The 26,620-nt window shown below is 40.8% G+C and overlaps 1 protein-coding gene across 1 annotated transcript in view; it reads right to left on the minus strand.

Moving 5' to 3' along the window:
* The window catches only part of ERC2 (ELKS/RAB6-interacting/CAST family member 2), an 823,240-nt gene that overhangs the window by 684,262 nt on the left and 112,358 nt on the right, over window positions 1-26,620 (minus strand). Inside the window, exon 2 of the mRNA XM_024746387.1 lies at window positions 10,745-11,161. Within this exon, the coding sequence (XP_024602155.1) occupies window positions 10,745-11,161 (417 nt within the window). The remainder of the gene's footprint in view (window positions 1-10,744; window positions 11,162-26,620) is intronic.

A 26,620-nucleotide genomic window follows, 5' to 3' on the forward strand; every position in this document is an offset into this window, starting at 1 on the left:
CCACACTTTTGTTTTTTTTTTTCAGGCTTAAACCCCCACCTCCCCTCAGTACATCTGTTTCCTAGTTGTATCCCCTGTGGTCAGTCTTTGGGTCAGGAAGTATCTTGATCTGGGTTGCCCTTCCTTAGTAAAACAGAGTTTCAAGCACGTGGGGCTGGGAATTACTATATTTGCCATGTCCACAGGCCAACCACCAGAAGGATTTGTCAATCACTCTAGTTCACAACCTGGGTGATTTTGGTCCCTGGAGGATATTTTGCAATGTCTGGGGATGTTTTTAATTGTCACAACTGAGGGAAAGGCAAAGGTACTACTTGCCTCTAGTGGGTAGGGGCCCAGAATACTGTTAAACATCCTACAATGCACAGGACAGTCCCCACAACAAAGAATTATCCTGCTCCCATGTCAATAGTGCCAAGATTGAGAAACCCTGGCCCATACCGACAAAGCAAAATTACATCAATAGGCAGGGTCTTCCCCCAACACTAAAAATGCCCTAACAACTGGCAACCCAACTCATACAACCACATATCACCAAAAGAAATCTGACTGCCTTGGGGGCTGAAGGAAGGACAGCCAGTGGTAAGGGGATTTCTCAGTTGTCATCCTGACCAGGTCCTAGCTTTACCTAAATAAGAGTACTTCCCATAGGAAAACCCAGCAATTCTATGGCATGCCAACAATTACAATAAGTAAATATTTTTTAACACAACTGTATACACACGGCCACTTTTTCATGCTAGTTCCTTCAAAGCAGCCATAGATTTTTAAAGCACTAACTGCATAAGCCTAAAAAGTATCAATAAACACTATTTCTAAAAACATAAGAGAAGGACGAGTTGGAACCCTGTGCTTTAATTAAGTCAGAATTCCTAAATCTATCAGAGTTTTAATGGCAACCTCCATTTCTCTGGTACTTTCTAGGCTACTGAATACTTCACACAGAGTCCTTTTTTTTTTTTTTTTTTTTTTTTTTTTTTATGGAGCACTCCGGACGCACAGGCTCAGCGGCCATGGCTCACAGGCCCTGCCGCTCCACAGCATGTGGGATCTTCCCAGACCAGGGCACGAACCCATGTTCCCTGCATCGGCAGGCGGACTCTCAACCACTGCGCCACCAGGGAATCCCCAGACTCCCTTTTTAATCCACACAGGTTACCTTCCTAACACCCACCACTCCTGAAAGAGCTGCAGACTTTTGTGATAACTGGCAATACCCTATGTGCTGTAATTCTGGAGATTAAAATCTGATCTAATAAAAAAAAGAAAAATGTGCAGAAATGATGAAAAAAATTGTCTCCCCGTTTTAAAAAAACTCAAAAGTTACACATAAAAGTAGTAGGATTTTTATACTCTGCACATAACTAATTGCACGTATTTTTTTTTTTAACCAAATCTCTTGATTCAAAATCTATTTACCTATCATCAAAATTAGGAATCTCCACACTTTCTTAAAGGGTCAAGTAGTTAATATTTCAGGCTTTGAGGGCCACAGGCAAAACAGAGGATATTACATAGGTACTTACATAACCATTTCAAATGTAACCATTTAAAAAGGTAAAAACCACTCTTGGCTCCCAGGCCATTAAAGAAAAAAACAGGTGGTGGGCCACATTTGTCCCACAGGCTACAGTTTGCCAACTCTTAATCTAAGTGAGCAGTGAGTGACTCTTTAGAATTTTCACTCTAGTGTCTCACTTATCTTTCTTTTTCATTTTTCTACAAACTACTCATATAATTATATTTTTCCTTTAGTAAGGAGGGTTTATTTCATTCTTCACAACTGCTGTAACTATAAGCCACTCAAAGGAATCAACCAGCAACCATTCTCATTGCCTTATTTAACACTCTGCCCAAAACATTTAAGGCATCCTTCAACCTATATGCCAAACTGGAAACACAAATAAAGCTATCCCTTTCAACCAAGCCAAGGTGGCTAGGAAAGTAGATTTTGCTTTACCAAATTTTGGCCAATTAGAAGAGCAATGAAATGGGGCACATATTAGGAGGTTATAAACACAATTTTAATATCTCACAATTGACAAAGAAAGAAACCCACAATACCCAACAAAAACTAGATAAAAAGTAAAGTCGTTTTGAGAAGGCAAAGTATTTCTTTTAGGCAATGAGGTAATGATGAAGTAAAAAAGTTGAAAAAGAAGGCTAACTGAACAGATGAAATAGAGGTCCGACTCTAAGCACCTCCAAGTTTTCCTTATTCTCTGCTATAAAAATTCACCTATTCCCTAGGAATTCATGGAACGCCTATATATGCAGTACCATGCTTCATATTTTAAGCAAGTACCTTCATTTTAATGAGCCACACATGGTCTGAGGAGGCCTAGCCCTGGTGCTGCCTTCTATGTGGCACTGTTTAACCTTCCACTGCTCGGTGACCTCATGGACTTACCAACCCCAATTCAGCAGGCCCAGATAAGACGTGGCAAGGAAAAAAAAAAAAAAAAAGAGCCTTTTGCATTTTTTCCTCTTTTTGCACTTACAGAGAAAATATCCCTGAGCTAGAAGTCAGTAGACTAGAATTCTCGTCTTTTGTCTGTTCAGAGATTTCGGGTTGAAATCCCTGGCCGTTTCAAGGAGTGGTTAGGGACAGATGCATGAAACCAGCAGGCCCAATTTTGAATTTTAGATCCATCACTACTTGCTCTGAGAACCAGGACCAGACTCTCTAGGCCTCAGCCTCCTCATCTGAGAGGCAGGAAACCACCTCCTACCCTAGAGTATTGTTGGGAAGATTACACGGCACTCCCCGAAAAGTGATTCGCTCATGAGTACCTGGTAAATGTTACCTGTCATCACTTCTTAATCTCTCTGAGCCTCAGTTTCCTCACAGGGTTACCAGGAGCATCAGAGGAAATCATTAAAATGCAATGTGTTCTATAAAGTACAAAGCTTTCTCCACATGTACGGTATTAGCTAATATCCCCATCCAAGACACACAGGACTCTGTTACAGGTGAGCAACTTCCCATTGCTGCAGCTTGTGAAACACACTCAAGTACCTGCAATACCAGTGCTTGGAGTACTTTCTCACCACTGAGGTTTTGTTTGTGGTGCACTGTTTCACCAAATGATGACAATGATAAATTAGGTCAGCTGCCGAAAGAGTATTTTTCAAAAAGCAGTCACACCCAAGGTAGAGCAGGAGGACAGAGTCCTGTTAGAGTCTCCCCGCTCCCTGGCACTTCCCCAAACACCCTTTACCCTGCCACTTTCTCTTCTTAACAGGTTGCAATATGCCTTGAGACTAATGGCTCCCTGGGGCTCCATCAGTCTTTGTTACTGTAGAAAGCAATCAATTACACTCATTAAAATCAATATGGGGTAAAACCTCGACCATTTCAAATTAGCATGCAGTGTTTAAATTTTAAAGAATGTATTAGAATTTAAAGATAAGGCAAATGCTGCCAAACAGAAATGAATACATTCCCTATGTCGTCAGAAATGTGAGGGTGAAAGTTATGAAATCCTGTTTTTGGATGTGTTGTTAGCAGGGTCCAGAAAAAGTGATTTTCCGCAGAGATTCTTCATTGGGGTCTATCCTGCATTAAATGCTTGGAGAAAATGGAACTCAGTGAGAGCAAAGGAAATCTGTATCAAGTAGGCATCAGTCAGTGAAAAGTCCATGTAATCTCAAGATACCATATTCAAAATTAAGTGCTTATTCAGAAAAGAAGCATGAAAAAGTATGCAGTTCCTAGGGTCTCCTCCTAAATAATAGTAAGAGTAAGTGACATGGCAGCCTTTAGAACAATCATATAAACTGGGAGCTTGGTGGTCACAAATAATGAAGTGTGTGTGAAAACAACTACAAGTGACCAATAGTCAGAAATGCCTTGTGCATCTGGGCAGAACTTCTCAGTCATTTCCTCAGCCATATTCTCACCCTTGGCTGGACAGCTCCACCAGGATTTCATCAAACTCAACACATCCACAGTCTTTCCTCAACCCCAGCTCCTCCTCCTGACAGTTCTCTCCTACCCCTTGCCCCACCACCTGCCTCTACCAGGGCCCACAGTGATTGGCTGCCCCTCAAAGCTCCTAGCACTCAGCTCCTGAGCTGTCAAAGTCCTGCCTGCAGGTGGGGATGACCTTGCCCTTCAATTTCTTGGCCACCACCCAGATTCAGATTCTTGTTCACCTGAACAACAACAGTATCCTTCCAACTTATCTCCATGCCTTTATTCTCCTCCTATCCAATCTACTATCAATTAGCACCTGACAATCTTTTCTGATCATGCCATTCTCCAGGGAAAATTCCTTCAAAGGCTGCCCAGAGTAGCAAGTAAAGACCAACTTCCTGTATCACATGCTCAGAGTCCTCAGTGACCTGACCTCAAACCACCTGTTGAGATTTATTTCCTTTCCCTCCTGACAGGTGGAGTTTCAGCTGCTCCAAACTCACTATGCCCCAAACCCACCACAGTTCCCACCTCTAACATGAGGCTCAACTATCTCTTCTACAACCATATCTGCGTGTTGAAATTCTTCCTGCCTTTCAAGACCAGCTTTATCACGGAGGAAGCCAGTTGTCAGCTCCCCTACCTCTAAGCTGCGCAGCATGCAAGTGCCATTCGAGGGCCTCTCAGTGCACCACCGCAACAAGCAGTAGTGTGTAGTGGTGACAAGTGTAAACTCTGGAGCTAGACTTCCCAGGTTCTGATCTTGGCTCCAGTGCTTGATCTGTGACGAGGTACAATTATTTACCTCTTTGTGCCCTACTATCTGTGTAATGGTGATGATGACAACAGTTTTCACTTAGTACAGCACCTGACACAGAATAAGCCTCAGGGCTTCCCTGGTGGCGCTGTGGTTGAGAGTCCACCTGCCGATGCAGGGGACACGAGTTCGTGCCCCAGTCCGGGAAGATCCCACATGCCGCGGAGCGGCTGGGCCTGTGAGCCATGGCCACTAAGCCTGTGTGTCTGGAGCCTGTGCTCCGCAACGGGAGAGGCCACAACAGTGAGAGGCCCGCGTACGGCAAAAAAAAAAAAGAGAGAGAGAGAGAGAATAAGCCTCCGTAAGTGTGAGCTGTTTCTCTTATTGCCCAACTGAATCCCTGAACAAGACCACAAACTTGCCATGGATGCTCCCACAGCACCCTTGTATATGGATGCTCAACATGTAACCAGTGATATACAACACATTTTGAAAAAAATAAAACTTCCAGTTAAGCTTACCCTCAAAGCTACTGCTCCACTCTAAACACAGAGCAATGAGAGAAAACAACAGAATATGGCTCTGTACAATCATTATAAACTTGTCCAATATTGACAAAATAAACCACGGAGCAACTCTCAAGGTACTTTTAAACTATTTTTTCACTCTTTCAAATATTTATTGAGCATCTTGCAGGTGATATTTGAAGTCTGGGAATATTGATGGAAGGTACTCGTTATGTTAAAACTTACTTTATTAAAATAGGGAGCAGTTGTTAGGTTCTATTATATATAGGAAAAACTCTTGCAAAAAAAAGGATATAAAATGTTATGTTTATATGGTCACTTGTGTTTGGGAATATTTTCTGTGATAAGCTTTCTTGGTAGAAATAGAATGTATAATCTGTACAGTCAGATTTAGAAATGACTGCAGCAGCAAAATCATGGCTCAGCCAACCAAATTGGAGACAAGTGTGTGTTAAAGAGAACAAGGCCATTTGGTACTGAGAGAGGGTGGACTAGGGTGAAGATTAATTATATAGGTGAAGTCTGAGCTGTCAATAAAAGGCTTATGAGCTCAAGAACTTCTAGGTCATAGACTTTGCCTTGGTGGATCTCCTGCTGGCCTAGGGACAACTTGGATAAGTTGCCCAAGTTTACTTGGCTAAGTAAATGAGGAGACCAAGAATTCATGTTGCCTTGCTCTCCTCCTCCCTATCCCCCAACAGCATGAATGGAAGCCTAGGCCCAGTATCCTGGGGGCTTTACTTGTCCAGGGTTAGTAGCAATTGCAGCTCCCAATGACTTAAGTGTTTTTCTGCCCTTCCTTTCAAAGAATAGCAAGGTGCCCAAGGGTATTAGCATAGAAGACCAACAAGCATGGCAGAAGAACGTATATCCTTTCCCCTCAAACATCTTACGGTACAATGAATCCAAAGACTCCTGACTCTCTTCTGAGCATCAGCCAAGAAAACATTAAGGAGAGTGAATATAGGAGGATCCTAGTATGTAAACCCTCTTTTTCTTTAATGAGATCAGTAGTACCTCGGGTACTTGATTACTAAAACCTTTATACGGAACAATATGTCCTCTGCGGAAAAAGCTGGAGAACAAGGTCAACTATTACCACATCAAACAATGTCTTATCAAATCAACCTGTATCAAGAAGCATCAGACTACACTAGTGAGCAATGCCTGCATTTTAGCCAACACTTCAGCTCACATCAGCCTGTCAGTTGTAGTTCTTGGCCAGTAGTTCTGGTCTTCCAAATAAGTTGAGATCATAATCTTTTTGTTGTTTTTTCCTGCCAGGCAAAGAAGAGGTTTCACCCTCAGTCTTTTCCAGACCACCGAAAGACAACAAGACACTAAAGCAACCCAACCCTCCCCATGTGCAACTCCTGCCAATTCTCAATCTCCTGAAACAATGGGCTAAACAAAGCCAGTATTCCAGGAGATGGGGTTTATATGAGGTCCAACACCTCTGCCTGAGAATTAATCATAAAACCACTAACACTCCATTCCCCAGCATTACACCATTCAGCTCCAACTGGGTTGAATCGTGCAAAATGAAAAAGGAATCAGGAACACTCTGAACTTAAAACCTCAAGTACATTTTAAATCCTGTTTTAGATTCATTTAAATTAACAGAGGTCAGGCAACTTCTTTATTCAAGCTGGGTTATTCTTACTGGTTTAATACCAAAAGCAGTCAGCCACATTTTTCCACTAAAAAAAAAATACCCTGACAGAAGAACAAACAGCCTAAAACCCGGTAGAGAATATGGAAACAGCTTACAATAAACTTTACTTTCTAGAATAACTAATTGAGGAAATTACCCAGTTAATTGGCCATGGGAAACAACTATTTGTATATTATTACATATTTTGTAGGTCATAAATTAAAAGTACAGTTTTTCTTTTCTAGCATAGCATTTTTCCAAAGTGTTTTTACAAAGAACATCAGTGCAACAAGAGAAAAGCAAATCAAGTAAGTTTGTGAGGCTCTGCCTTCCCCAGGCCCCTTCTTGGAAACAACTGATGCACACTTGCATATGAGAGAGTCTGAGAGCCCTTCGATAAGCTCTATGGATTTCAACATTTTCCCAAGTTCATTTAGCCCTGCAGCCCTTTTTCTCTCATAACACATAACAATATCCCACAAAACAGCTTGTTCTGTGGAGCACACTTTGAGAAAGATTCTTCTAGAACAGGAATATATGTAAGATATGGTTTAAGAGTGGAGACTAGAGGCAGCTTAATTCAAATACCAGCTTGTTAGCTGTGGGACACTGGGCAAGATTTTTGATGTCACTTGTCCCTCAGTTTCCCCAGGCAAAATGGGCAAAATAATAGCACCTACCTCCTAGGCATGGGCCTTTCCATCTAACAGGAGTTTTCTGAGAGCCTTACATGGCTGGTTCCTTCTTGTCATTCAAATTCACAATGTCACCCCCTTCAAAAAGCCCTCCCTGACTATCCAATATGAAGTTGACCCCACCCAGCTCACTTGTACTTCATCCTCTTCTTTTTCTCATGATACTTCTCTGTTTAACTATTAAACTGCTATCTGTTTCACCCCGATAAAATATAAGCACCGTGAAGTCAAATTTCATCAGTTATCATTACTCAAAACCAGATCCTCAATAAGTATTCACAGAATGGATGGGTGGATGGATGAATGGATGAATGAATAAATGAGGTGGTTGTGAGAATTAAATGTGAATCAACGTAAAGCACTCTTCATAGTGCCCAACAGATAAACATCTATCCAGATGCTGTTATGAAAATATCTGATGAACTATGACTGGTTAATGGATTCAGAATCATAATTCTTGCACTATTTTTAACTTGCCTCTTCCTAGCGTACTGTGGATAAACATTTCATGGCACTTATTTAGAGGTGTGTTGGAAAATGGACTTTCAGGGATGGGGCGAAGCGGGCAGAAGACCCTGAGAGTAGCACTTGCTGATTTCCACATTGTAAATACTCCCACCATGACCAATTTCAAGCTACCAAAATTCCTGGAAATATAACAAATGGCTCTCACAAGCCAGTACACTATTTCTCTTGGGAAGGGTCCTTTCAGGCCTCCAAATCTTGTTTGTTGAGTTCAAGTTTAAAATGAGATTTTTTTTTTTTTATAGACAACTTTTTCACACTCTCCCTTCTTGATGAGATAAGATAAGGGCCACCCACTGACTTTGGTCGGGTGCTCAAGGAAACTAGTTGCATGCGTTGGGCTGCGTTTTCTGTATGACCCTCTGTGCGCTCTTAGACTAATGTTTAAGGCTCTAAACATGACATATTCATGCCAGACCATCGTGAGGACCAACTAATCTCATAAAACACAAACCAAATTGTGTTTACATTCATTTAAACAAAGATATACTAAAACAGAATCAAGGCACCATCTATTTAAGTGCTACCCATGAGCAGAATCTATTCAGACTGACTACCTGACCCCAAGATCCCAAAATGGAGTGAAGGTCAATGCTGCAGATAGAGGCTTCTCTGGTATCACAGCCCTGCTATACATCCAACATGATCCCTTGGAACCCAAAATAAAGCAGCAGCTTTTTTAAACTATAGCAATCTACCAACCACAGTTTTCAGATAACACAATCAAAATTTCAAAATCCACAGACACTCTACATGCAATGATAACATGCCAGTAATCATTTCTTCTCTTCCGTAAACTAAATGGAAAGTCTATGGAGTAAGACAGGAAGAGATTAGTTTCTGCTCCACTGTATTAGCTATCTATTGCTGTGTAACAAATTATCCCAAAATTCAGCAGCTTAAAACAACACACATTTATTATCTCACAGTTCCTGTGGAGCAGGAAACTGGGGCACAGCTCAGCTGGGTCCTCTGCTTCACTGTCTCTCAGAAAGCTGCAACCAAGTTGTCAGCCCAGGAACTGAAGTCTCATCGAAAGATTCGACTGGGGAAAGATCCACTTCCAAGCTTACTAAGTGATTGTTGGCAGTTTTCAGTTCTTTGTGGCTGTTCGGATGAGGGTCCCAGTTCCTCACTGGGTGTCAGCTTGAGGTTACCCACAGTTCCTTACCACACGGGCCTCTGCAACATGGTAGCTTGCTTCATCAAAGCATGCAAGGCGAGAAGGCAACAGGGTGTACTAACAAGATGGAAGTAACCTAATCATGAAGTGACATCGGCATTCCACTACCTCTGTCATTCTATTGTTTAGGAGCAAATCACTAGGTTCAGCCTAAACTCAAGAGGAGAAGATTACATAAGGATATGAATTCCAAGAGGTAGGGATCTTAGAAGTCTTCCCACCACATTCACAGTCTTGGAATACAGATAGGAAGACCAGGCCCAACAAAGCATATCTTTAAGCATCTCAATGTGAAACCAAGCCATTTGACTTCCCAAACATGTAGCTAAGGTCTCATGAAAACAAAACCAAGGAGAATAAGCATGGAGAATATTAAATCTGAAGACACAAAAGTCTACTCAAATGTTATAAGCAAATACAGTTTATATCAGAGAAAACTCCTGGGAGCACCTGCATTACCAAATCCCAACACGAAAGCCATGTTTTCTGAACAACCAAACAAATGACTCACTGGAAGCGCTGCCCATCCAGAAAGGTACATTATGCCAAGAAATCTAGTTTGGTCTAAAAGCAAATGTCTTTTCGAATTCTTATTTATGGCTGCAGAATATTTTGCAAATATACTTAATGCCACTTTATTGCTTCCTGTTTTCTGTGAGATCTGTGTCTGCCACAGCATTTTGCCTACATGGTACTATTGAGATCCACATCCACCATAGTAGCAAGGAACTGCTATAAAAATTTCAAACTTTGGCTGTCACCCACATTCTTTCTAAGATCTATCCAACTACGTATTCTCAGATATCTGAGGCTCCCAACATTCAATGGTGGTGGCAAGCCAGAGAGGCTGCCTCTGAAAAACTTCAAATGATTTAACTAAGTGAAAAACACACTCTCAGAAAACTTGGAACACTCTGTCCTTGGAACATTCATGTCCCTCTGTCCATGAATGTAAATGCAGACAAAGATTATCTAAACGCTCAAAATTGGTCTGCACATTTTTCTATTCTTTCCAGAAATATCCTTAGGCTTTACTTTCTGAAAACCCCACCCCCAATTCAGCTATAAAAGTATTTATGCTCATTGTTTTGCTAATCACCTATTCATTTTGCTCCTTTAAAAAGAGGATACTTAATAAACATCTAAAATTTAACCAGTAGTGCATTTAAAAGGCCCTGAAACAATGGCCATCTGTAGGAAAGCAATTGTAAACCACCTTAGAGTTGACACGTGCTGCACACACTTGGGTCCTGAATACGTGTTGAATCATAATGGAACATATGTGTGGTGGGCATAGGAAAAAAAGGCTAATGCGAAATTCCAGTTTAAAGGTGATAAGCAGACAGGAAGGTTATAAAACATGACAACAGCAATTTGGTTAAGGCTATAGATAACTTTCAACCTGTGGTAACAACTTGATAACATATTTAACGTATTTTAACTTGTAAAATACGGCTTTGGGAAAATAAAGTGAATGTCCTTACCTCTCTAAGATGTATGTTTTCCTTCTCTTTCTGGTCTAAAATCACTTCCAAGTGGCTGACTTGAGACTCAGCCTCTGCCATCCTACGTGTCCGCTCATTGTCATCCTCAAGACTTTTGGACGGCAAACCTTTACTTTGCAACATCTCAAGAAGCTTTTTAATCGACTCATCTCGGGCATTGAGGGTCTGTTTCTGTGTTTCGATTCTCAGCTCCATTTCCTCCAAGGTCTTCCTCAATAGGAACAGTTCCTTAGCCTGTCTGTCATGCTCAGCTTGGAGCCGCCGGAAGTTCTCCTCCGTCAGTTCGATGGTAAAGTGTTCTGCTCCTCGGTTGCCACTCTCTTGCTGCAGGAGGTGGTTGAGGTCTCTCTGGGTTCGCAGCTCATCCTGAAGGGCCTGGATTGTCAACTGCAGGTGCTGTGATGAGAAAGACAGAGCAGGAGAGGAGAAAGAAGGGGGGAAAAAGTCAATGGACATGCCAAACGCTATTTGCTGCTACCACACTATGAAGATGGAATGTTAATCATGAGGTCCAGAGGGCCAGCCGTGAAGTCCTCCAGGGTGACTTCAGAAGCATGGGACAGCACATGGAGAGGGGGAATTAATTCAATGATGCTTTCTGAATGTCTTAAGAGAAATGTACACATACATAGAAACAGTATATTAGTGTCAGTCACAAGGTAAATTATACATCTACAGGGTTTTAATTTAGGAGTGGAAAGGGTTAGAAGGGAAGCTTTCACAAACACACCTTCTTCACACCCACAATGCTCCAGACTCAGTATTCCTTGTTTTCTAAGGTGTTCTTTATTCTACTATCCATTATTTTCTGCGATTAAGTGCACGTCCATTTAAAAATAAAAATAATAGCATCCACTACAAGTAGACACAAACGAGGACTTTATTTTTACAAATAAAGCTGTGAACAGGTTTAGGAAACAGGATTACTGCATCTGCAAGCAAAAGGGAACAAATGCAGACAGAGACAGAGACACTCAAACACACAGGGGGGTGAGGTTGTGCAGAGCAAAACAAACGAGCTGCAAAGAGCGGACAAACCTTGGTTCTTCTGGCATCCAGTAGCTGAACAGCATGGGAAATGAAAGAAAAACGAAGCAAAAATCAACACAAAGAAAAGTCCAGTGCAAGCAAAGGATATTTAACAGAAAGAACTTAATCAACACAAAGTACCTTCACAGAGAAAAAAAAAGAAAAAAGAAAAACAGTTTCTTACTGCAGCAAAGACCCATAAGCTACACAGAATTTATAGCACTGATACTTGATAAATGTGATTTTAAAAAAGAAACAAAATGAGGTTTATTCCACCTTTTGTCTTGCTAAATCTCACTAACCCAAGAACCCAATATCTTGGTTGTATTACCAGGGAGGAAAGCACAACACTCCAGAAGTACCCACATGTCATTCCAGGTCACCATTTTAGCCAAAACCAGAGTGAAAGCTCCAGAGAAACAAAATAGTTACCACTTGTGAGAAAAGAAACCCTTGCACGAAGACAGGTGAATTCAGCAACACTTTCCCAACAGGGGCAACCCCCAGGCTGATCAGAGCAGGCAGCCATAGCTGAAGGCATTTCTGTCCTAGGAAGAAACCAAGGGGCTTCCAAAACACAGTTACTCATCCATTCACCAAACACATTCTCCCCATGCAGACCAGACACAATGCTAAGTACGGGAATCAAGATGGACATAAGGCATAGGTCCTGCCTGAAGGGAACTCACAGTATTGTAAGGCATGGATAATACTATGTCTAAGTTACATAAATACTGGAGGAGTCCACACTGGGAAATCCTTCTGAATTTCCACAGCTGACACCCAGAGGGGTTGAGATTTTTCTGAGTGTGGGCTGTACCCAGAGACTAGCACCTAGCGATGCATTAATTAAACTCTTCGTTGGTATCCACTTCAACTTTCCATTTAGGATCATCGAATGAGAAATTCCTAGAGCACAACGAACAACTACTCTCTCTCATTTGTGCGCCACAGCGTCTCCCAGGGTACTGAATGCAGAGTAAGAAACTGGTGTGTATTTAATGATGGTGATTATAAAATTTTTTAAATATAACTCACCCCTGTCAAAATTACTATAAACTAAAATTAAAATTCAGTGCTTTTTAGTATAGTTACAAAGTTCTACAATCATAAACACAATAAATTTTAAAACATTTTCATCACCCCCAAAAGAAACCCTGTACCCTCTACAAGTCACCCCCCATCTCCCTCCCTACCCTCAGGCCCTAGCAACCATTAGTTTACTTTCTGTCTCTATGGATTTGCCTATTCTAGACATTTCACATCAATGGAATCATGCAATAAGTGGTTTCTTTCACTTAGCATGTTTTCAAGGTTAATCCATGTTGTAGCATGGATCAGTATTTCACGCATTTTATAGATGAATATTATTCCATTATAGGGACCTACCACATTGTATTTACCCATTCAGCAGTGGATTCATACACAAATACTCAGAGCACCATTATTAATAATAGTCAAAAAGTGGAAACAAAACATATGTCAGTCAACCGATGAATGAGTAAATAAAATGTGGTATGTGCATACAATGGAGATCATTTAGCCATACAAAGCAATGAAGTACTGATACACACAGCAACATGGGTGAATCTTAAAAACGCTATGCCAGGCTTCCCTGCTGGCGCAGTGGTTGAGAGTCCGCCTGCCGAAGCAGGGGACACGGGTCGTGCCCCGGTCCGGGAAGATCCCACATGCCGCGGGGGGGCTGGGCCCGTGAGCCACGGCCGCTGAGCCTGCGCGTCCGGAGCCTGTGCTCTGCAATGGGAGAGGCCACAGCAGTGAGAGGCCCACATACCGCAAAAAAAAAAAAAACACTATGCCATGTGCAAGAAGCCAGTTACAAAAGACCGCATGTTATATGATTACACAGGAAATATCCAGAATAAGCAAACCCACTGACAGAAAATAAATTGGTGATTGCTAGGGGGTTGGGGGGATGCAGGATGACTGCTAAAGGGTATGGTAGTTATCCTTCCATCCCTCATTTGGAGGATGATGAAAATGTTCTGGAATTAGACAGTCATGTTGGTTGCACAACTTTGTGAATATAGCAAAAACCAATGAATTTTACATGTTAGATGGGTGAATTGCATGGTACATAAATTATATCTCAATAAAGCTGTCAAAAAAAAACATGAGGTGGGATTGTAAGGTAATGTGACCTTCCTCCACCACCCCCCATCCCTAAACCACACCAAAGTCCACAGGAGTATCAACCATCTTCAGCCCATTGATGTGGCTGCTGCCAAGCCTCTTGGGACGGTGCAACCGTCTTCAAGTCATTTAAACATTCCTGACAACGGCAAATCTTTGTCCTTTGAGAGTGGCTTGGATTTCTGAGACAATCCAAGTTTATCTGGAGACAAACACGATGAATCAGAATGATCAGACTACAAATCATCTTTTCTGAGAGTGACCAAAAATAAGATTGGATTTTTTTATGTAGTTAATAAACTACTAGCCAGAAGGGATTTCCCTCCCCTCCGAAAAAAAGATTGCCGTAGTGCTTTGAGCAAAGACAGCAACACTGGAAGATAACTCTGTTAAGGCGGCTGCCCGCTTGGATGGGCAAGTTGCCTATTGCCCTGATCCTTTGTTTCCAAACCCGCAAAATGGGACTAATCATAATGCCTACCTCATAGATTGCCTGTGAGGAATAACTAAGATAACACATCAAGTGCCAGGTTTGAGAGTGAAGGGAAGAAGTTCAGTAGAAAGAAAGGAAGGAAGAGAAGTGGAAGAAAAGAATGAGAAGGAGGGCTTCCCTGGTGACACAGTGGTTAAGAAACTGCCTGCCAATGCCAGGGACATGGGTTTGAGCCCTGGTTGGGAAAGATCCCACATGCCATGGAGCACAGCAATGAAGACCCAACGCAGCCTAAGATAAATAAATTTTTTTTTAAAAAGAACGAAAAAGAAGGAGAGAGAAAAAGAAACGGAAGGAAAAAAAATCAGTCTATTTAACCGTTCAGTGTGCATTTACCCAGTGTCTTCCTCATACTGATGAAATTTTTTTAAACAAGAAACGAAAGGAAAAGAAGTGGTCCATGCTCCCAATCCATGTGGACAAGTAAACCAATAGTAGCAATACAACATAAGTCATAGCCAGGTGGCTAGAAATGCAGAGAAGGTGTAACCCAGGCTAGAGACGTGTAAGAAAATACCCCCCACAAACCAACAGCTACCACTGAGCTATGTCTTGAAGAATACATGAGTCAACTTCGTGCAGAAAGATGGAAAGAGTAGAGAAAGTACAAAAGCCTAGAGGCAAAGACAGACTAGATCTATTAATGAACAGTAATAGCAAAAATCTGTAGAGTGCTTCCACACTCCAGGCCCAGTTCTAAGCATTTTTAAGGTTCACAACCATCAGTGAGACAGCCACTGTTATGAACTCCATTTAACAAATGAGAACATGAACACACAAAGTGGTTAAGCAACCTGTACTGTTACCCAGCTAGGTAAGTGACAGAGCCAGGTGTTCATCCAGAAAGTCTGACCCCAATACCCCTGCATGAACCACTACACAACCTGACCTGTGAATTGGTGTAAATACTTCAGGATGGCTGAAAAAAAGAATAGGGAAGTGGGCAGGAGTGGTGAGAGCAGACAGGCAGGCAATTTTGAAAGTTATAGCAATTCTCAAAATTAAAAATTAGCCATCCTAACCAACTTATTCCTCAGAGGTTGTCATGATGGATACTTCCAGTTTGTACATTAAGAAAATTTACTTTCCAGATAATCATTCTATTAGTCACTGAATGACTTCAGCATGACCAAACACAATCTGATAATCAACGTAAAATTTAGTGTTCAAAACTTTCTCAAACCCATATGTCATTTAGTTTTCATTCTCTTTTAAGATATTTAGGGGCTTCCCTGGTGGCGCAGTGGTTGAGAGTCCGCCTGCCGATGCAGGGGACACGGGTCCGTGCCCCGGTCCGGGAAGATCCCACATGCTGCAGAGTGGCTGGGCCCGTGAGCCATGGCCACTGAGCCTGCGCGTCCGGAGCCTGTGCTCCACAACGGGAGAGGCCACAGCAGTGAGAGGCCTGAGTACCACAAAAAAAAAAAAAAAGATATTTAAATTAAGCAGGAATCTCCTTGTTCCTAAAAAGGGATTCTTGAGCATAATTAACGTGCCTTATAGAACACTGATCATCCTTCTGCTTCAGAGGATGGGGAGAGATTTTAAAACACTCTTTTTCTCTCTCTCTTGCTCTCTCTCCCCGCCGCTCCCCACCCCGCTTTCTCTCCCCTCTTCATTGCCTTACTTTTAAGAGAGTTAACTCAATCAAGTTTCAAAAATTATTTACCAGATACTCATCTCTAGTTGAATACTTAACATAGACAATTTCAATTTTAAAATATAACAGTACTTTCAATAAATAACCAACTGAAAATAATATTCTCTGTGTCTGTTTCCTTATTTGTAAAAGTGAGAGTAGTAATTCTACTGCATAAGGTTATTTTAAGGATTAAGTGACTTAATACATATAAAGCTCTAGAAAGTACCAGGTAGACAGTAATCAATTACATCAATCAGGATAGGCTAGAGTATGCTGTGACAACAGCACAAAAACCCACATTCTGAAAGATGAAACCCACCTGACATGCTGATGGCATGGGATCAAAATTCTTAGAGCTCACAGAGGCCTTAGAGATTAGCTTCTTAACTTCATTTTACAAATGAGAAAAATCAGATCCACACAGGTTAAATAACAGGTCCAAGAGCACACAAGCACACTGCTAAAGCCAGAATCTTTCTGGGATCTTGGACTCCATCCTGGTATGTATTCTAATAACCCTAAGAGTAGACCAAAAGGGGTGGCTCTCCACTTTGACAACTTAGGAAATAGCAGTGGTGTCTCATATGGATAAGAGAACCTAGATCATTTCCTATTTCTCATTAGGATAAGAGATAACCTAAATCATTTCCCTCTGCATTACTGGTGCCATCAAATAGTTAAATAGCATGGGACACTCCAAGGATAATTTACTGAGACCTCCTTTCTAAGTCCCTGCAATTAGTAATAGCTACTGAGTAGCTATTAGAAACTAGTAGTATTAGTATTAGAAGTAGTAGCTATTAGAAGACAAGCTCAATTTTTAAAAATTCTCTCTAAAAGATCAAGATACAACAGTACAAGTGAAAACTCTGGCAAAGCCAAAGCACTTTCTCTAAGAGTCAAAAGATTTTTTAAAAATTAAAAAAAAGATGCACAGGTTTCAATCTCCCCGCTTCCTTGATTATTCAATTCCTTGGAATTGAATCGTCTCCCACTTCTCAACCACGAAAGCACATTTCTTTTAAGGCAGCCACTTAAACTTCATTGGATCAATAATCAAGAGCATTCATTTCAGTTTGTTACCTACATCAGGTACCTACAAACCCACAACTTGCAAGGATGTGTCCAGGAGCCATCTCTTTGGAATCTCCCAGTAATCACTGTGGTCTCAACTTCCCAAAGCCTCAACCACTCCTTCTGTTGCTTCCATTCCGCTTCCATTCCACTACATATTAGGAGAGAGAAGCCCTTCCAATGTCCACCTGCATCGGAAGGGGACATCACCAGGTGATCCGACCTCATGCCTGGGTCCCAATCAAAATTCTATCCACTTGGCACTTATGGCACAGGTGAAACAGGTGGCAAAACAGCTAATTCCCTTCAAGCACAAAAGTGAGTCTATGGTTGGATGAATATTCAGAAAGCTTTTTACTCCCCACCCTGATTGTGGGATCATTCTCCAGTTGTCCTCAATCAAAGCTGAAAAGGCAAACTCCCTTATCCACAGCTGGCCACTGAGGACAGGACAGAAGAAAGCAAAAGCAGCTGTGACAACAAGCATCCAGGCTCCTCTCTGCAGTCACTCTGTTAGGAGTGAAAACAGAATGCATCATATTTATCCTGATACCTGGCCTTTAACCCAGTTCTTTTTCATCTTCCCCCCACACAATTAATTACATACTTTGAACTTTGTCCTGGACAAGGCTTAACCCCATCTCCAGTCCACGGAAGGAAAAAAGTTTACAATCACTGCCCCGTCTGTTAAACACAGTTAAACACAGTTAAACAGAATGGGAGCTAAAGAGATGAGTCCGTCCAATTGATTCTAAGTCTCAGACAATAAAGGAGGTCATAAGGACTTCTGTTTCTGATGTTATGGCAGGCTAATTTTCTGATAGGACCTCCTAGTACTCAATAGTCGGATAAAGGCAAATATATCTTTCAAAGCATTGCTGTGCTCACAAAAAAGCAAGGGAAACCTTCAAGAAAGAGAGAAAGTGAGCACGTCAAGGGCAGATTCTGGGCCAGATTTGTATCATACCCCCTACTCTAGCACATAATAGGTACCCAATAAATAGTGAGTAAAATATGGATAGGAAGATGAAGACCAGAAAGAAAACTGTTCACCCAAAGGTCAGCACAGGGAAACAATGTGATGGAGAACAGCTTCCATTCTTTGCTTTGCTATTGTTAGCCTGGGGGTGGGGGGAGAGTTGCGGAGGGAGGGGAGAGTAGGAAGAATATCCTTGGCCTCAGATTACTCTGTCCTGTTCTCTCCCCCAAAACTCAAAATTCCTCACATCCACCAGCCCACTCATCTGACAATACTGCTCCAAAGCTGCCAGAACTATGTCCACTTAACAAGAGAATAAATTGAACTGGCTTAAGGGATTCTACTGCAATCACATCGTTAGCAAACATGGTCCAGGGTCTAAAATAGACATTTCCTCCAGCCAATTCTAAAGTCTCTCTTGCTCTAAAAATACTATAGAACTTCATTTTACACAACTCTTATAGGCTTCCATAGTCACTTCATTTTGAAAAAAGGAGAACAATGAAAATATAAGGAACTAAGCCATACTTGAGTTTATATGGAAAAGGGGGGGGAGATATACTTTGCTTTTAGCCAACATTTAGGAGACTGACTTCTAATAGCTACTGGAGTCAGAATCTAATCCAGATATCAGAATGTCTAAAACACAAAAAAGGTAAATAGAATGAAAATATAATTATATATGTATGATGTGCATGGAACACACAATTATTTAAGTAGGGACTAGCCAGATGTTTAGAATCTACTGTGTCTTATCCCCAAACATGGAAAATATGAGTTCCTGGCAGATTTGAAAAAATTTGTGACCTTAAGCTCTTTTCCACACTATGGGGAAAAAACAAAAAATGATAAAGTTTTCTACTACAAAGCAGTTTAGGGTTTCATTGCTATGAAAACCATCTCTGAGCTTGATAAAAATATGAATTGGCTTATATCCAAAAGTCTTGAACTTTTTAAAAATAAATCCATACTCCTTCTCAAGCAAGGGCTTAACATACTCTTTCAAAGAAAAGAGAATCTCTTTTCAGACAACTTGACCTGCTCTACTTCTCCTATGACTTTATTTTCCTATTTATCATTTTCCAGCTTGCCTCAAATCAAATATTAAGGGCAGGTTCTCTGATTCCTTTTTCCATAATTCTGCTTGCAGGATGTGCAGCATTCCTCGTGGCTTCAAACCTTCCATGGGCTGTGTCATGTGTGTGAAAAGACACACAGCAGGCATTGGCTAAAAACATGTGGCCCCAGTGGACTGTTCAAGAGTTGCTCTGCTGAGAAAAGTATTAAAAATTATGTGAACATATGGTCTAGGCTTTCTCCTTTAGGGTAGAATAGGCACATAGCTAATAGAGAATATTGATAGGTGATTTTTTTTAAAGCACCAAAGCACCAGTATCCTGGGATCCTCACACAGATGCACTATCCATGATAACTGCAGAATCCACTTTGGTTGATAATATGTGACATTTTGCCAAAATTCATAATACTAAGTATACATGCAAAAGCCCTCTTGGCAGTTGCTTTTGTAAGCAAGAAGGAGTTCTGGTTTTCATTACAGACCAATACTATAAGGTGGCACAGTATTGGAATACTGTACTGAGCTGAGAGTTAAGGACTTAAGTTCTAATTCCAGCTTTGCTACTAACCTATTACATGATCTGGATAAAATCACCAAACTTGTCTGGGCTTCCAAGAGCAGTGGTGATGAGCAGGGTTTTGAATCCTATAGCTACCTATGACAGCCTATGTCACCTTGGACAAATTATTTAAGTACTGTGAGCATCAAATTATTCATCCATAAACAGGAAATAATCCTCACAACTAACTTACACGATGTGCACAAAGACAACATGAGACACTCATCAAAGTGAACAAGTTCCCATAAAGCACGAAGCACAGGGCCTGGCACATAATGAGTGCTCAATAAATGTTCACTGCTATCATTGCTGTTGAGACAGTGGTGGCCGCTAGAGGTCCAGAATTAAAATGTGTCTCCTTCCTCCTCTCATTGAAAAGAAACAAACATAAATTTTTGACCATCAAATACATGCAACAGTGGGAAACAAAATGCTAAGTACTTTGGCATTTTTTAAATAAGGGAAAACAGGAAACAGTTGTTTTAAGACCAACTCAGAGATGGATGGAACTGATTTCCTATTAACTTGTCTATAAATAACTCTTTAAGCGGCTCTAGGGAATACCAACCATTTGTTTTGAAGGTCAGGGTTCTATCCCTACTATTATCTAGTAATATATAAGCAGCTAAAAGACAGTGGCATCCCCTGATGTTGACACTGCTCAACCTGTTACAGCTAAAAAAAGATACAAATTTAAGAAATATTGATTTTTTTTTAATGTGTTTAGAGAAGCAACCCCAAACATGCAACCATAAAAATGATCGTTAAAATTGGAACTTTTCCAATTATTAATAGTCACAGCCACATGCAGTTAGTGGATAGTTCTTTCATTTTAATTGCTTAGCAAATCTTCAGTGTAAATGACATTTTAAAATCTTTACTGCAATTTCCTTCCCTGTCACCTCCTCTTCACCTCAACATGTTCACTTAACAGAACTGCTTACCACCTAAGTATTTCTAAAAAAAGTAAGAGGACCTAAATTAATATCATTGCAAATAGCTGGGTGGCAAGCATTGAACTACTCGTTTTTTCCTACTCTGACCACATGATTTGCTCAAACTCTAATCCTTGTTATTCAATTTTTCATGAGGAGAGATTCTTCCTAAGTACTCTCCTGCTTCTCTCTGCTTCTTGATTCACTCCACCCCTGGGAAGGGGGGATAACTGACCTCCATGCTACTCAAAATGTGACCCTTGGACCAGCAACATCAGCATCACTTGGGATCTTGTAAGAAAGGTGGAATCTCTGGGGGGGTGGTGGTGTGATGAATTGGGAGATTGGGATTGACATGTATACACTGATGTGTATAAAATGGATGACTAATAAGAACCTGCTGCATAAAAAAATAAATAAAAGATAAAAAAATAAAGCAACATGACTGCCAAAAAAAGAAGAAAGGTGGAATCTTAGGTCTCACTCAGACCTGCAGAATCTGAATCTGCATTTTAACAAGACTACCAGGTAATCTGTAGGCACATAAAGGTTTGAGAAGTACTTCTCTGGACTTAAAGAAGTTTCAGCTCTATTATTGCTTTAAGAAATTTTTGGTAATTGAAAGGTGGGGAAGGAAAACATCATGAAAACAGGACTGTAGTACAGTCCTAAGGAGCACACTAGAAAGTCAGTTTGTGTGATTAATAAAAACTGAGTAAACTATGAGTAGTGCCCCTTAATACAAGACAATACTAAATAAAATAGACCAAGAGGGTCATTCGTTCATTCATTCATTCAACCTTAATTGAACTATGTGCTCTCTGACAGGCAATATACTAAGTTTCCTTTCCAAGTCCTTAAAACTGTGTTCATTTATCTATTTCATATTTATTGACATCTTAGACACCGTGTTAGCTGCTTGCTCTAGATGTTAGTAAAATATAGACCTTCCTGCTCAAAGGGTCACAGTATTTGTGGGAAAACAAAAAAATGAACCCATGTCTCAAATAGCTTTGTACTTCCCAAAGAGAACACACCTCATAGGTACAATAAATATACGTATTATACATTTAAAAAAAAAAAGCCTGCCAGGTTAAATATACATATTATTATTATATACATAATATCTATTTTATTATATAAAATATATGTTACATATATTATATAGTATATGATTATTATTATATGTTTATTTTTTAATGATATATAATATCTGAATTTTAATTCTACACCTTTGTTATTGTTATTTAAAGTCAATCTGAAGGAATCTTTAAAGACTCATCTAAAATGCCAAGTACTAGGCTTTACATTCAACTCTTTTATTCATTTTTACTTTTAAGTAGCATATCCATGCTACTGTGCTCTCGGTGGAATTTTAAGTGACTGAAAACCAAGAGGAGTCTGAGATGAACCTTATTTTACAAACTATAACTTGAACAGTATATAGGGAAAATGTGAATATACTGGGTCCTAAGTAGCCTAATCACTTAAACTCCCTAAGTTTTTCCATTTTATTAAAAGGCCTACATCTTCATTTCTTTCTCTGGTGTAAAGGTAAGATTACTACTGTATCCACACAATGCCTATGATCTTTAATATTTTATATACATACTTTTTTTTTTTTTTTTGGTGGTACGCGGGCCTCTCACTGTTGTGGCCTCTCCTGTTGCGGAGCACAGGCTCCGGACGCGCAGGCTCAGCAGCCATGGCTCACGGGCCCAGCCGCTCCGCGGCATGTGGGATCCTCCCAGACCGGGGCACGAACCCGTGTCCCCTGCATCAGCAGGCGGACTCTCAACCGCTGCGCCACCAGGGAAGCCCCATATATACATTTTATGTTATAACAGAGAATGAATATACCATATCCCATAAATAAAAATATGGCCAACATACCATAGTATGTAAAATGAAGAGACAAGAAAAACACTAGAAGAAAATACATCAAAATGATCATTGCTGGGGGAGAGGGGAATAAAGACAGACTACTAAAGGGTATGGGATTTTGGGGGGAGGTGATGAAAATGTTTTAAGTGAATACAGTAAAAATCACCAGATTGTACACTTTTCAAGGGTGAATTTTTATGATACATGAGTTATATCTTAATAAAACTGTTAAAAATGACAGCAGGTGGGAGCATTATGGATGCCTTCTGCAAATATTTTTTCTAAGAATAATTTTTGAATGCCTACTGCTATAGATTGAATGTTTAGGTCCCCCCAAAATTCTTATGTTGAAACCTAATCCCCAATGTGACGGTACTTGGGGAGGTGGGGCCTTTAGGAGGTGATCAGGTCTTCAGGGTAGAGACCTCATGAATGGGAATGCTGTCCTTATAAAAAGAGGTCTGGGAGAGCTCTCCCGCTCCTTCTACCCTGTGAGGGCACAGTGAGAAAACAGCTGCCCATGAACTAGGAAGTAGGCCCTCACTAGACACCAAATCTGCCAGCACCTTGATCTTGGACTTCCCAGATTCCAGAACCATAAGAAATAAATGTTTGCTGTTTATAAGCCACCTGGGCTATGGCATTTTTTTTTTTTTTAGCAGCATGAATGAAACTAAGACACCTGCCATGTGCTCATCACTGCTAGATTAGTTAATATTCTTTGAGTTCCAAGCAACAGAAACTGATCTGGCCTACCTTAAGCCAAAGAAGAGAATGTATGAGAAAGATATCAGGGTATCTCCCTGAATCAAAACAGCAATTGTGAAAACAAAACCCAGGAAAAGAAACAAGCAGGACATAACAGGAATCTCTGCAAGAAGTTGTGACTTGGTTTCAACAATTCTTTGCTCCAAATTGTAAATACCCAGGACAGAAGACAAAATGGTCCTGGCATGGGCCAGGTGTCCACCATGAATCAATCAGCTGTGGCAGGTGACACTGCTCATCAGGAGCTACTCAAAAGAGAAGGATATTTGTTTAAAGGTGGGCAGAGACCCCAAGAAGAATCTATCAATACTACAATTGCTGTTATAATTAAAGAAGCAAAATATGAATAACATAATAGTGCTGTGGTTATGTTTATTCAGGGCAAGGAATTCCTAAACAGCAATATATACAAGACTTGGGTGATCTCCATGGTACAAACATAACCATGCTAATTCAAGCTTCTGACACCCAACAACAGACATGAGTTAAGAGAATGGAAAATTTAAAGAGAATTATAGACTTCCGGGAGGAAATAAAGGAATAATTAATTTGACAGTGAAAGTCCTAAATATTTGATTGAGAATAATACTCCCAATTAATAACCCTGTCTTTGATGTCAAACACTTTGGGGTCAATCTCCAGCTTGGGCACTCACTAGCTGTGGGGTCAATCGGATCACTCACTAGCTACAGGGTCCCACAGCCTTGCGTGGGCTGTGGGACCCTAACAGGTTACTTCTGTTCTCTAGATTTCACTTTCTATCTCTTTTAAAAACCCCTAATAATAAGGGGCTTCCCGGGGCTTCCCTGGTGGTGCAGTGGTTGAGAGTCCACCTGCCGATGCAGGGGACAAGGGTTCGTGCCCCGATCCGGGAAGATCCCACATGCCACGGAGCAGCTGGGCCTGTGAGCCACGGCCGCTGAGCCTGCGCGTCCGGAGCCTGTGCTCCTCAACGGGAGAGGCCACAACAGTGAGAGGTCCGCATACCGCAAAAAAAAAGAAAAAAAAAAAAAAGCTCCTAATAATACAAACATCTCACAAAACCATGATAAAGTTAAACAGATAATGCATGTTTGATACTTAGCAAGCCCCACTCCAATCCACAGGAAGCCATCATTTTTAAAAGCCGTTGTTAGGAATATACAAACCCAAAATGTAATGGAAAGAAACAATAGTAGAGGTGGGGGGGGTGAAATTATGTTTGGCTGTGTCATACACAAATAAAACCTTTAACCCAGAGGAAATTTTCTGGCTTGGCCACTTCAGATGCTAACATTTCAATATCAAATAAAATACTTTGAAAGGGGCTTCCCTGGTGGCGTAGTGCTTGACAGTCCGCCTGCCGATGCAGAGGACACGGGTCCGTGCCCTGGTCCGTAAAGATACCACATGCCGCGGAGCGGCTGGGCCCATGAGCCATGGCCGCTGAGCCTGCACCTCCGGAGCCTGTGCTCCGCAACGGGAGAGGCCCGCGTAACGCCAAAAAAAAAAAAAAGACAGCAAATATTTAACAACAGAATCACTGAAGATTAGTGAAGAAAGGGATCAGAAGAATAATTATTTTTGCTTCATTTTATAGGAGGATAAACTGAGGCCCAAAGAGAGGAACCACTCCTCTCCCAAAGTCACAGCAGAGATGGCAGCACTGCTAGCTGTAAAGCCCAGACACCAAACTCACAGCACATTGTTTTGTCGTGGTCTTTCCCATATAGCCCCATGCACCAGTCTTATTTGGTCACCAAACTGCAGAAGGATCCCATTACCACATAATTAGTGTCAGGGCATGTCCAACAGCTGCCACGAGCCAGATTTCCACACTGGAGTCCAACATGTTTGGCCCAGACACATCCCTTCCACCACATACCACTGATGGTGCAGCTGCCGTAACCACACTCCATACCCCAGTGGCTCCAGGACTTCAGGAGTCGGAACAGATCATTAATTCCAACCAAGATGAAGTAACTCTTCTCTCTGAAAGGACTTCTTAAACAATACCTTTAGAGAATTTGAAAAGATTTAGCATTCTTCCACCTGAGAGCTTCAGGACTTTAAAAAGTGTTTAGAGGAATTTCCCCCTCCAAAAATGTGAGATAAATGTCAAGACTGAAGGGGCCACTTAGGAACCTGGAAAATATGATAAGTCACAGGAGATCCATGTTATCATTGAGAAAGCCAAAGCAAAAACCAGAAAGGAAGGAAGGGTTCTTTTACAGATACCATCACTGGAAGAATATGTTATATGGCTGAGAAATAAGATCCCTCAATACCAGTCCTGAATGATATCAATTTGAGGTTATTTTTATTTTATCTGGATAATTTTATACATATTATTAATAACAAAAGCTTTCCTTAGCAAAAACTCAGAAACCCATGTAAGCACATTCATGAGCATATGGATACATTTCATATGCTTTAAAAGCCCTTCTCAAATCTTTAAACCAGTGAAAGTGAATAGAAGTTTCTCCAAAAGGATAGTAAAAATTATTTTTAAACAAGGACTTGCAAAGTACTTTCTTCATCCCTGGGTATTTATTTTGTTTTATAATTCATTTGAGACTTTTAAAGTTGGGAAGGGAGGAAAAAGGCTTTCAAATTTGAGTCTGGAACAGAGCTAACCTATCAAGTCTAACAGGGATATAAAGAAAGTGTGTCTAACAGTGCAGACACTGCTGGTGCCCTGAACAAAAGCATTATTGAATGGAAGAAGAATTTAAATTGAAGCAAGTCAATTGAAGCAATGTAAAACCTTAGTAACTCCAAGTCCTACTGCCGTTTTTCCTAATAAGATAAACTATTAGTTCTGGGTTACATACATTTCAACATACCAGAGCCCTCAGCAAATTACAGGGAGGCCAATGGCTCTCTTGAATCTATGCATCTGCACATTATTTAAAATGCATGATTGTCCCTTTCACCATCATTTGAATCCTTAGCTGTGGAGTAGAAAAAGGCTGCTGTACAAAACCAATGAAGATGGGGGCCTATGAAATGAGTGGAACTTTTTGCTGTATCTTTAAAGGTTTTGTTTCTTTAGTTTAAAAATCTAAAGGGAAATAAGAGTGGAAAGAATTGCAGGCTTTATGGTTTTAGAAAGGAGGAAAAAATAAACATAGGATGAGTTTACAGTGTCTGCAAAGAGACTCCTCACTTATTCCTTTAAATAAGCTTTTAAGTCACCTTTTAAAGGGGCAAGGAAAATTCTGTTATTAGAGGAGTTACTGAAATCTAGTGTGGATTTCAGTTAAGTGTCCGAGTCCTGG

The sequence above is a fragment of the Neophocaena asiaeorientalis genome, unplaced genomic scaffold, assembly GCF_003031525.2.
Source record: "Neophocaena asiaeorientalis asiaeorientalis breed wild unplaced genomic scaffold, Neophocaena_asiaeorientalis_V1.1 scaffold251, whole genome shotgun sequence".
NCBI lineage: Eukaryota > Metazoa > Chordata > Mammalia > Artiodactyla > Phocoenidae > Neophocaena > Neophocaena asiaeorientalis.